The sequence below is a fragment of the Eretmochelys imbricata genome, chromosome 3 (genome assembly GCF_965152235.1).
Source record: "Eretmochelys imbricata isolate rEreImb1 chromosome 3, rEreImb1.hap1, whole genome shotgun sequence".
Classification (NCBI taxonomy): Eukaryota; Metazoa; Chordata; order Testudines; family Cheloniidae; genus Eretmochelys; species Eretmochelys imbricata.
Window position 1 is genome coordinate 129,882,922 of NC_135574.1, and position 12,422 is coordinate 129,895,343.

At 42.0% G+C, this 12,422-nt stretch overlaps 1 protein-coding gene across 1 annotated transcript in view; it reads left to right on the top strand.

Moving 5' to 3' along the window:
* Positions 1–2,092: 2,092 nt before the first annotated feature.
* The window catches only part of C3H1orf198 (chromosome 3 C1orf198 homolog), a 31,149-nt gene continuing 20,819 nt past the window's right edge, over positions 2,093–12,422 (top strand). Inside the window, exons 1-2 of the mRNA XM_077813383.1 lie at positions 2,093–2,578; positions 10,236–10,286. Coding sequence (XP_077669509.1) covers positions 2,234–2,578; positions 10,236–10,286 — 396 coding nt within the window. The 5' untranslated portion in view covers positions 2,093–2,233. The remainder of the gene's footprint in view (positions 2,579–10,235; positions 10,287–12,422) is intronic.

A 12,422-nucleotide genomic window follows, 5' to 3' on the forward strand; every position in this document is an offset into this window, starting at 1 on the left:
GTCTTTGTGTCCATCAGTTGTCTCTTGTCTGATACTTAGTCCCTGCCCCCCAAAGTGCTTACAGTCTGTCTTTTTATTCTGTGTTTGTACAGTGCCTACCATAATGGGATCCTGGTCCTTAGTAAGGGCTACTAGGTGCTATGATGATGATAAAGTCAAAGGAAAAAGTTTTTTGAGGTGGGAGGGGGCAGGAACATTTCCCTGGCCTCCTCCACAAACAAATCCTTGCTGTAGGTATTTTTATCTACCATTCTTTCTTCCACTCTTCTGAGTTTATGCGCATCTACCCTTTCTTTCAAAATAAAGACATCTCAAAGAAAAATATTAATTGAAAATGAATAGACAGGTGTGGTTGGTGTGTGACAACTTGTTTCTCTGGATGTGATATACAGAGGCGGATTACTGAAGAGTGAGCTTGAGTCAGCTGCTTCTAAACTAGTTTAACAAATACAATGGGTGGACTAATGGAAGATGAATGGGAGAAGCCTATTGTATGGTAAGAAGTTAACCTTCATCCTTTCCCCCATCAGTCCAGACATGGTGGGTTTTGCGGCAATACCCTTTTCAGCTCCGAGATGGGTACATTTGGATATGACAGCCCACACCCAGGCAGCATCAGAGACTCCTCAGCCTGTAATCTTCAACCATAGGCATGAACCCATATGGATACTGGTTAGAATTCATGTGTTGACCTTGCAATCAGTACCTATAGCAGATAGAGCTCTAGTCATCTGTGCTTCTATCCTGGCAGCTCGTACCTCTCTTATTTTTAATGAAATAGAATTCTTCTTCTGCACTTCTTTTAACCCTTAGGACTTTGTGCTATTGGAAACATTCCTCCTGTACCACACCAACCAGAGCAAAAGTTTTATTTATTGTATTTGTTTATAGAAAAATCAATCGTTTATTCATTGTTCTGGGTACTTTCACCTTAATAGAAATACTACCCAATACTTCTATATATTTATGCAATAAAATGTAATTATTCTAACAGGCTGCCCAGTTACAGTCAAGCTACTGAACTTCCACTTATCTTAAAAAAAAATCCAACCACTACTACTGAGCCTGTTTTAATATGTTGAGGGAACCAACTCCACACAGCATAATTTAGCTAGTAAGAGCTTGCTAAATATCTCTACTGTTGGGGGGACAAAGTGAGAAGGGTAAATTGATTAGGAGTCAGAAAATGTAGATTCTATTTCTTGCTCTGTCACTGACCTGCTGGGTGACCTTAGGCAAGAAATTGCCCCATGCCTCAATTTCCCCATCAGTAATTACCTCCTTTGGAAAGCACTGGGTATTATTAATAATTACTGTGGAAAAAGCAGCAGCAGCAAGACTATCCGATTCAGGATGATACCTCCCTTATGAGTCATGGGGTTTCCTCCAATATGTTTATTACACTGAATAAAATACTGAAATAGAAAGAATCAGGAAAATCACCAAGCCAGCAGTACATACGAGACATGCTCAGAAGTGCCTGACTAAAACCACGCCAAACAAGTCACTGTGGATGAGATAAAGAAGTTAGCTAGCCACATAACCCCCTGAACACGCTGCCAAAATGAAATGTGGAAAACTAATGTAAAGTCCCACTAAATAGAGAAGTAGAGACCATAAATATAAGGGTAAATTCTAAGGGTGGGGGGTGACCAGTGTGACAGAGAAGTCAAAAAAGAAAGACAGTGTATACTCCAAAATTCAAAGGACGTGCAAGAAACATTTCCCCAGATGATCAGAAATGGTCACATTTACTAGTAACAATTTATGAGTGAAAAACTGCATAAAAGAAAGGAAAGAGACCTGCCACTGAACCAACACAAGGGCAATGATGGCAAAGATGAATAGGGGCTCACACCCACACAGGCTGGGAAGCCCTGGGGTAGGGCTCGATGCAACCATGCTCTGCCAGAGAGATGAGACCAGAGATTTCTGCGTTTTATTTTTGCAGGGCTTGTCATGCCGACACAAACCACTTTGCCTTGGCGGCGGCAGCACCAGCAGCTAGGAGGTGAGTGAAGGGAGGAGAAAGGAGGGGTGAGAGAAAGGGGGAGTGTCCGGAGACGGGAGGGTGCGGGGGAAAGGGGGAGTGTTGAGGGAGGAGTGCGGGACGAAGCAGGGGGGAAAGGGCAGCAGAGGGTGTTGAGCAGGAGGAGGGCGCTGCTGGGGCCGGAGGAGGCGGTTCTTCCCGGCGTCGCTCCGGTCTCAGCGTCGTGTGCGGGGCAGGGGCACGATGGCCTCCATGGCTGCGGCGATCGCCGCCTCCCGCACCGCGGTGCTGAACGGGAACCGGCCGCTGGACGAGCGGGAGCGCAAGCGCTTCAGCTACTTCTCCTCGCTGAGCCCGATGGCGCGCAAGATCATGGCGGAGAAGGAGCGGATCCGCGAGCGCTACGGGCCCGACTGGGAGCGGCTGCCGCCCCGCCAGCAGGACGAGATCATCGACAAGTGCCTGGTGGAGCCGCACATCCAGGCCCGCTACGCGGCGCATCGCGGGGCCGCCCGCGCCGCGCCCCCCGCCTGCTACCCCGGCCTGCGCCTCAACACCGGCCAGAAGGTGGTGCGCTTCGGGGACGAGGTAACGGCGTCGGCCCGGGGAGAGCCTGCGGGCGGGATGGCAGCCTGCGGGGGAGGAGTGGGGGTGGTGGCTGGGGGGAGAGGGGCAGGGTGGGGGGCCTGGGGGTGAAGGGTGGGGGGCGGTGGCTGGGGGGAGAGGGGCAGGGAAGGGGGCCTGGGGGTGAAAGGTGAGGGGCAGGGCCTGGGGGGCATGGGGGTGAGGGGCAGGGTCTGGGGGGAGAAGGGCAGGGCCTGGGGGGCTTGGGGGTGAGGAGTGAGGGGCAGGGTGGGGGGCTTGTGGGGAGAAGGGCAGGGTGGGAGCATTGAGAGAATGGGGCAAAGAATGAGGAGCAGGGGCATTACGGGGAGAATGGTGGTATGGAGGGCAAAGAGTGTGGTGAGGTGAGGTATGGTAGAACAGTGGTGTTGGGGGAATGGGGGCAAAGAGTGAGGGCATTGTGGGGGGGAGGGATGGTGTGCAGGTATTGGGAGGTACAGTGGGAGACAAGGTTGGGGACATTGGAAGCTATGGGGGTTGTGGAAAGGGGACTCTAGGGGGAGGGAGCCTAGTGGAGATTATTAATAAAGCAATGTCAGCAGGTAGTGGCCAAAGCTGTGGTGTTGTCAATTTTCAGCATAGTTGTGAGATGGTCTTTCAACACTTCATGCTGTTGCCAAAGCTGAAGACTGTGCTAAATGCAGTTATGAGTGCTCTCCCTATACTTCGGGGACCTTTGGCCTTGTCTGCTCTAAGAGAATGGAGACCTGTGACTCTCCGCTGATGGCAGCAATGGTAGAAGTTGTGGAACTAGCCAGGGCACAGGTGTTCTTACCAATGTGTTCTGCAACACTGCACTGAATAGGGTTAGCCAACATAGTCTTGACAAATTCCTGATCCTTGTCAACACAATGGCTACCATCAGCGGAGCTGCGCTGGTGGTGAGTTATGGATCCCAGTTTCCTAGTGTAGATGCAGAATGGAGGAATGTCAGTTTGTGAATGAATGACAAAATATGTGACCGCAATTAGTAATAACTGGAAAAGTGGAAAAGTTCATCTTTGCAAGTAGCGTGGATTACAAAGAGGATTTTGTGGACACTAATTTTTAAAATAATTGAATGGTAGTGGAGAAATAATCACCAAAAGTAGAATTGAGGCAGTGTTTACATTGCATCAAATCTTTTCCTTTTTCTGCTCATAAGAACAATATTGAAAATATTCCCCAGTTCTGGTCCTTTTTTTAGATACCTTTTTAAAAATTCTTGTTCACTCTTTTCCACACCTAATACGGTGCCAGGAAAAAACAAGGATGTGGAAAGTTAGACAGTTGAAAATATAGGTATTGAAGCTTTTGATGTTCTTGCCTTTAACACTAAAATGTGTTTGGAGAGAATCATAGGTACTTGGATAGTAGAGTATGGAGTATGTGCCTTTCAAATTAAAGTCCCGTAAACAAATATGTGTAAACCTCTGAAGCTCTCCTTTATTTGACTACATTCTTTATCTCTCCTTGCATATGAGGGTCTACTCTATTTAGTTTTTAAATGAATGCAAAAAACCACAGCCATACAATTTTTTAAAAAAGTCTCAGGCTATGAAAGCACACACAATGCACAACATCAATATAATTTGTTATCCTGATTTAAATTCTTAAGGCAAACTACTGTCAAATTATTTTTTTGGTTCTCTAGACACATGACAAATTAATCTGCTTCTGAACTTGTAACCACCAATTTAATTTGAAGTGGCTAGGGCTTGTGTTAACCCCTACTAATATCCATACATAGGATTTGTAAGCACTGCTTGCAGACTTAGATAATCACCATAGTGTTTCAGAGCTGGCTGTATTATAGAAGACCCTCATTCTGCATCTGCTGTGTAAGGGAAATGTCTGGTTAAGCAGCATACATGTTTCATACCTGGAGTTTGATGCAGAAACATAGGGTCAACTTGACTCTTAGACAGTGCTGATGGAAATCCTGAACATTTAGTCTTCATCAGTAAACAGACCATCAGTTTTTGGGGGGCGGTGGAGATGGTTGAAATTGAAATTGAAAACTGTTTATCTTGGGCATTTTAGTCTTCCCCATTCTTAGACTACATGTTTTACTTTCACTGTTTTGAGATTGTGAGGGCTTGCTGTTTTGAATTGTCTTGGGGCCAGAAGAAAAGTGCCAGGGGTTGTTCTGTTGCAGCATATGGACAAAATCTTTTCCCACTTCACAAAGTGACAGGCAAAATGCCTCTGAGGTTTGGCAAATTCGTTCCCTCATTTGGCAAAAAAAGCATCAAATAGGAATGGTACTGTTTTTATCCCTTGTGTATTCTTTAACTGAGGATAAACGCAGTTAATCAAATGACTTGGTATAGAGAGTTAAATTTAGGTTATAAAGCATATGCATCAACTGACTTCCTTTTTCACTTTCCAGCCAAGGTTTATATAAACTATCTTCCTGAAAAAGAGGTCGTGCTCTCTTCTGGCATTCTCCTGTTCCATTTTAGTCTTCCAACTGCACTACCAAGCCTTAGGGGCCTTTCCTGGCTCATCGTTCCTTGGCTCTCTCTCTCTCAGCCTCCCTTTCTGGTGCCAAAGCTGAGTCCTGGACATCTTCCATGGCTCCCTAATTTCTCTTTCTTCTCCTGTTACCACAGAGCCACTTTGTTCTGCTTGGGACAGTCTGTTGCTGTTGCAGTTCAACTTTCTAGGTCTGTGAAAGCCTCACCTACTGGGCTTTCGTGTTATCTCTTGACCTGACACTTGCTCAGCTGTACTACTGCAACTCCGCATTGACAGCACAACAGATCCCTAAGATGCTCCACACCTGGCACCTCTCTTTCCCTTCGTCTCTCTCACTCCCAACAGGCACAAAATGAAGGGATTTTTCCCTTCCATTTGCCAGCTAACATGCATCTGCGAACGCTTGAAAACTGTCATGGAGTGCAGAGAGAATGAACAGTGTGAATTTGCATAGCAGAATTTTTCTAATAAGCCTCTTTTAAAGAAAAGAAAAATGAAACAGGGCTATTGTTTTAATGAGTGCAGCATTCAGTTCTGTTTCTTCCACAGTAGATAGGAAGATTTAATGCAATAATTTGGTCTTGGTGCGGAAGATTTTAATAGTGTACTTATGTGAAAATTATGCTGTCTAGGTAACTGGAAAAAAACAAACCCCATCCTTCTTACCACGTCTAAATTCACTGTCTCCCTTTTAGCTCTAGTACCAGGGTTCCATCTCTATCTATCTACCCAAGCTATCCCTTGTCTGTAGGAAAATAATAGGATAGTGAAATTTTCCTCTCTAGCATTTCATTTGAAGTTTTAATTTTAAATGAAACACAAAACAATTACTTTAGCTGTTTTCATAGTAGTCCTGCAAAAAGACATTGTGCAATTCTACGGGTGAGGAATTCTTTAGAGATTTATAGTGGCCTCAAAGATTTTCAGTGTTTACATTCATTCTGAAACTTGCCCAAGAGTTAAATCATTAGCATTAAATCTCAATTGAACTGCAGAAGTGTTTCTCCAATTATGGAAACTTTCTATTTAAACAGGGCTAATATATTGCAGTAGGTTTTTGTTTAAAAAAGCAAATTGTCCCTAAAAGGAGGCATTTTGTATGAAGAATCTAGTCTTCATCATTCCAGTTCCTTTTGCCTACCATTCACTCCTGCCTCATATAAAACAAATGAAACATATTTTTCCTTTACAAATGCACAGTGGCTCTATATGACCCTTTGTTTTATGCAAATAAAATGAGCTTTTGAATCTGGAACTGGAAATTCTGTAGCATTTTGGGATGCAATTGACATTACAAGGATAAAACATTTCAAAGGGTTACTCCAGGATTTTAGGGAAGGTTGGGGATAAACCAAAAAGTGAAGCAAACAAAGACTGTTTTTGTTGCACAAATTGGGAGTTAGATTCTCTGATTTCTATTCCCTGCATTACCATAAAGTTGCTGTATGATGTAGAACAGCGATCATCAATAGGTGGACTGCGGGCTAAATCCATACTGTCAGACACCTTTGAACAGACCCTGAAATCTTGTTGTTTACTTATTGTCGTTTTTTATTATTTTTCTCTGGAGTCTGGACCTTGAGTATACCTTGACCAAGAAATTTGGACCTTAACGAAAAATAATTGACTTCCCCTGAGAATGTCACTTGTATTCTTTGTGGTTCAGTATCTCCATCTGTAAAATGGGAATAAATAATACCTCTAAGACTGAATTAAGTGAAGCTTAATTCATTAGTCTGGGATTTTCAAAAGAGCCTATCAGTGGAGTTAGATTTCCAAATCACTTAGAATTTTCACAGAAGCTTTAACGTGGATAACACCTTTGTGCTCTTCAAATGGAAATCACTATAGAAGGATATGTTAAACTAGCTCACATTGTACAATATATCACCAAAGAGAAAGTAATTTGGAATTGAAAGTAATGCATCTTGCATTGGTTATTTTGGAATGAATTTAGATCAAATTAAAGGAGAGCTGGTTTTCAGGAACGGCAGTGTGTGGTGGTACTAGCATCCTTTAGGGAAGTCTTGATTTCTGCTAGGGTCATCTTGCACTCTGCCAAATGTTTAGGGCCTGCTCCGACTCCTGTGACATTAGTGGAGTCTTTCCATTTACTTCAATGGGAGTTGGTTCAGGCCTTTTATTATTATGTTTTAGGTGAAAACTTAACTTTTTTTTTTTTAAAAGCTAACAAAAACGTGACTCACATAAGACATGATTTTAAAAGGGGTTGGGCAGCTCCTGGGAACTGAGCACGTTGCTGGATTGGACTCATAATAACCAAACGTATGTTTCAGATATATCATCATCATGTAACTTGGAAAATGTTAAATTGGGGTTAAGGGGAACAGCTGAGATGTCCAGTTGGCTTGGTGATATGATGAGCATTTAACATGCAAGTCTAATTTTTCCAAAGATGCCTGCAATATTTTCTGTTTTGTATCCGCTTCAGCTTGGTGATGTGAAGCAATTGAACACCTGATCCTTTTCTTTTTCACTTACAAGTAACTATTGTAATAAACATTTTCTGCTTTAAAAGCTTTTTAAGTTGAACTGCTATAGATTTCTGTTATCAGGAGCACTGAAAATGCACTGCAGATTTTCACCAGAGTTAACCCCTTCCCGCTGACTCCAACCCTTTCCCCTCAATAATACTTATAAAAGATGTAGTGTTGCTGTTCATTTTTGCTGCAGTAAGATATTCAGTTACCAGCACAGGAGCCCTTTTGTTGTGCGTTTGTGACTGAACAGTTGCTATCAGATGCTCTGAACAATGTTTATATCATGTACAGAGAACAAGGAGCACAGAAGAAAGATACTAGTATGTCTTCCATTTTGAACAGCAGATGCCATTTTGCAACAAGCTGCCTGAATGTAGCAACTTTGTTGCATGCTTCTCTTTTGTCTTTGATATTTTGCAGCTGGCTGCTGAAGACAACTATGTGACTGAGTTCTTGTTTATTTTTAATATTTTTTGTCTTGGGCTGAGAATTTCCACAAGCCAGAGTATTCATCTCTTACATCAGTTATCTAGTAGGAGGAACAAAAGGCTATTTACCTCTTTTTGGGAGAGAGCTCCATTTGTTACCTGTTGAAAACACAAGTTGATCAAATGTGGATCGATGCTAATTGACGTTGATGATGAATAACCTTGAAGCTTTTGTTCTCCTTTAATATTCTTTAAAGCAGTATTATGAGCATAATTTTATTCCCCTTTCCTTTTCCCTTACCGGTGACAGGCATACAAGAATGTAGTGATCATATAGGAAAGACAAGGTTACTTAACTGGGGTATTTCCAGTATAGTAAGTAGCTTGGGGGCTGAGGACATATTTCAGAAAAATAGTTTCAGTTCTGAGATCGTCACAGAGCTTTGAGTTTACCAGTTAGCTTCTAAGCTTTCTTCATTTTAAACCTCTGTTGTGGCTCTTGGCCAAAAATTATGTTGGCCTAGGGTGGGGTGAAAAGGGGATTATGAGAAGAACATAGTGCGGTGAGTTTATAGCATAAAAGTATCTGCCAAACAGGAGAGTTTCCCAGACTTAAAAAGCACAAAATGTGAGGAGCATTATTTGTCTAGTACAAAAGCCATTCACTTTAATGTATTTAATATAAAATGGGACTGATCAGTTGCTAGCACCACATATGCCCAACATAAGCCTTATTTGTCATTAATTCATTATTTGTAAATATTGTTTATTTTCCAAAACATCAAAATGAATGAACAAATTTGGAAAATATTTTGTTTATGGTATAGGAAAAACATACTTTCTCATTTTGCACCTCCTGTCTTGGTGTGTGGTACATGTTTGTGCCAGGTATGCTAGCAATTGCATGTACAAATGTAGATTACGCAGGTAGCAACCCTATTAAAGTGGAGTTATACTCAAAACAGTAATTGTTTAAAAATGGCACGTTACTCAGGAGAGTGTTTCATGTAGCTCACGAAAGCTTATGCTCAAATAAATTGGTTAGTCTCTAAGGTGCCACAAGTACTCCTTTCCTTTTTGCGAATACAGACTAACACGGCTGCTACTCTGAAACCTGTGTTTTGAGTGATCTCAGCTTTCTTTAAATAAATATAAATCTGTCAATATATATAGTGGCAAAGAGTATTCACCCACGAAAGCTTATGCTCCAGTACGTCTGTTAGTCTATAAGGAGCCACAGGACACTCTGCCGCTTTTATAGATCCAGACTAACATGGCTACCCCTCTGATACTTGACTACATATATATAAATATTCCTGTTAGCACTGAAGAGCCACCACAAGTATAGGAAAGGAAGACAGATTCTGCTGCATCAACATCAGAATTAGGGTGACCAGATGTTCCGATTTTATAGGGACAGTTCCTATTTTTGGGTCTTTTTCTTATATAGGCTCCTATTACTCCCCTCCCCTCCCCCCCCCCCCCCCCCAACCCCTGTCCCGATTTTTCACATTTGCTGTTTGGTCACCCTAATCAGAATTGATAACTAACTTCCAAATGGAAAATATTTGTTCTTGTTCATGGAATGTGAGCTGGAAAGAGCCTAGTTTGACTGTCAGACCCCAGGTTGAGTCTGCAGGACTTACAGTTGAAAAAACATTTTTATTTCTAAACTGAGCAAATTAAAAATGGAGTTCCTAAGTAGCAATAACTGTGGAACTCCCCTTGCAGTTTTTGGTGTAATTTTTCAGAATATAATCGCCATTTAACTTTTGACATAATGTGGTTCCCTTACACTGCATAGGATATTGATCTCGGTTTGATCATCATTAAAGTAGATATAAATATTTGGTTATTGTGTCTCAAATAACGTAATTGGTGAAGATCAGACATACAGTACATTTTTAATATTCTTCTTTGTATAGCAATGGCATATAGAGGTCTAGACCAGGTTAATACCCCCATGTTGCTGGGCAGTGTACAAAAATAGAATAAATGACAGTCCTTGTCCCTAAGAATTTACACTCTAAAAGAGAGCTTTCATTCACTCAGTGAGTGCTACTGTTTGTCTCTCTCTCTCTCTCATTCTTTGTCTGGTTCTAATTTAATTTTGTTACTATTTTACTATTTTGTTACACTTCAAGTGATGCAATATAAGTGTACCTCTTTGATATTTTTATTAAATAAGAATGTTTTTTTGATTTTTAGAGAGATTCTTGAATTTCATTTCAGGACATAACTTGGCAAGATGAACACTCGGCCCCTTTCTCTTGGGAAACCAAGGTAAGTTTGCTACTTTTTTATTTAATGTCAGTTTCCCTTGGAGTTGATCCTGCTCCATTTGAGAATTGATACATTAAGGTAAGCAGTGTAAAGTGACCCATAGAATAAATAAAAATTAGACTAAGTATGTTTTCGTTGACTTAAATAGAAGCAGGATCAGGTGCTTCGTTAGCTAATACTTAGTTTCCAAATGTAAGTGTAAAACTGTTGTTATGCAATCAGATTTTCATAGTTTAGAAAATTACTAATCAAATCTGGACAGCAAATCAAATTTCCCTGTTTAGTGAAGAAAAGAAACGAAAGGATTAAATAATTATGAATTACCTACCTCACAGGTAAAGAGGTGGGTCCTATTTAAAATATGTTTCTATGACAAATGTAAGTGGTTTGGGGTGAGGAGAGAAGCATGCAAGTAGTTGGTAACCCAAGTTAATTTTATAAAGCCTGTTTTAGACTTCATCTGGTGTCCTGTGCACCAGGCTGTGGTGAAACCTGTTGAACTTGCTGCTTCTGTGTGAAGCCCAGGTTGTTTCCCTTCTTCCCAAAAAGGAGGAGTGCATAGATAAGTATCTTACACTCTGTTGGATTTGTTCTGCTTATTGAAGATGTCAAAATTGTGGCAAAAGTACTAGCTACAGTGCGTTTCCCACAATACTAAAATAAAGCTAGTGATCAACTTCTCTGTGTAACTGCAGAGTGAGGACACAATTCAGAAATATCATGTTTGTCAGGGTTTTTTGGTTGTAGTTTCTGATGGTGAACTCTTAACAGCAAGCTATTTTAATTTCTCATAATGGAAAATGCAAGTACAAACACATCGACTGTGTATCTCTTTCGTGTTTTTAAAAAAAAAAGTAAAGTTAGTCACAGATTCAGACTTCTGTCCTCTGGCTGCTGGTAGATTGCGGGGGGGTCCACATTTCACAAATGCTGGGGGCCCTGGAGCTACCCAGAGGGAAGACATCATGATAAGCTTAAAATGCAATATTGATCAAGTACTGCAGGAGTTATATGGGGATGGCAGGGAACAGTTGCCTCAGATTAACTTACTCTAGTTGGCCCACTCTAGGAAGAAACCACTAACTTTAGTTTGGATGGGCCTAGATCAGGGGTAGCCAACCTGAGCCTGAGAAGGAGCCAGAATTTACTAATGTACATTGCTAAAGAGCCACAGTAATACATCACCAGCACCCCCCGCTGCCACCTTCAGCGCCTCCTGCCCGCCTGCAGTCCTGCTGATCAGCACCTCCCGCTCCCTCCCCATGCCTCCTGCCCACTGCGATCAGCTGTTTTGCAGTATACAGGAAGCTCTGGGATGGAGGGGGGAGGAGCAAGGGTGCAGCAGGCTCAGGGGAGGGGGCAGGAAGGGGCGGGGGCCTAGGGGTAAGGGATGGAGTGGGGGCAGGGCTTGGGGTTGAGCCGTGGAAAGTTGGCACCTGTAGCTCCAGCCCCGGAGTCAGCACCTATGCAAGGAGCCGCATATTAACTTCTGAAGAGCCGCATGCGGCTCCGGAGCCACAGGTTGGCCGCCCCTGGCCTAGATGGTGGGCATTATGCATAAATTGGGGTGTGGTTGTCAAGAAAAGAGTAGCAGTGATACAGAGAATGCTGAACTCTTCTCCTTACTGATAATCAGTAATAAATTGTACTGCCATTGGCCTTTACCTTTGGTGGTACAATCACAAACAGCAGAAATAAGGAGTGAATGTGGTCTTCATGGAGTTACGTTACATTTACAGTTTCGTAAGATAATGTTTGTAGGTTCTATCTTGATACCTCTTAGTATATCCTTTATATCTATGACCAACCTCCTGGAAAATATTACATCTCGTGGTAGCTGGTCTGCTTTTAAAGTCAAGATAATTAATAAACCATGATGGTTGCACAGTACATCTAGGGAAGAGAATCTCAGTTTAAAAGTTTTTGTTTTGTTCTGACTGTTCCTGTATAGCTAGTGATTAAAGTTTACTCCAGCCCAATCGATTATCCACTGATGAAACTACTAAAATGTCGGGAGGTTGGCAACAATAAACTAGTGAGGCTGCGTGAGTGTGTCAACTTAACTAAAATAAAGTGTTTATCTAAGTTACTGTATCTATTTACAGTGTTGCCTGTTGGCATCCTTCATCTTTTTCT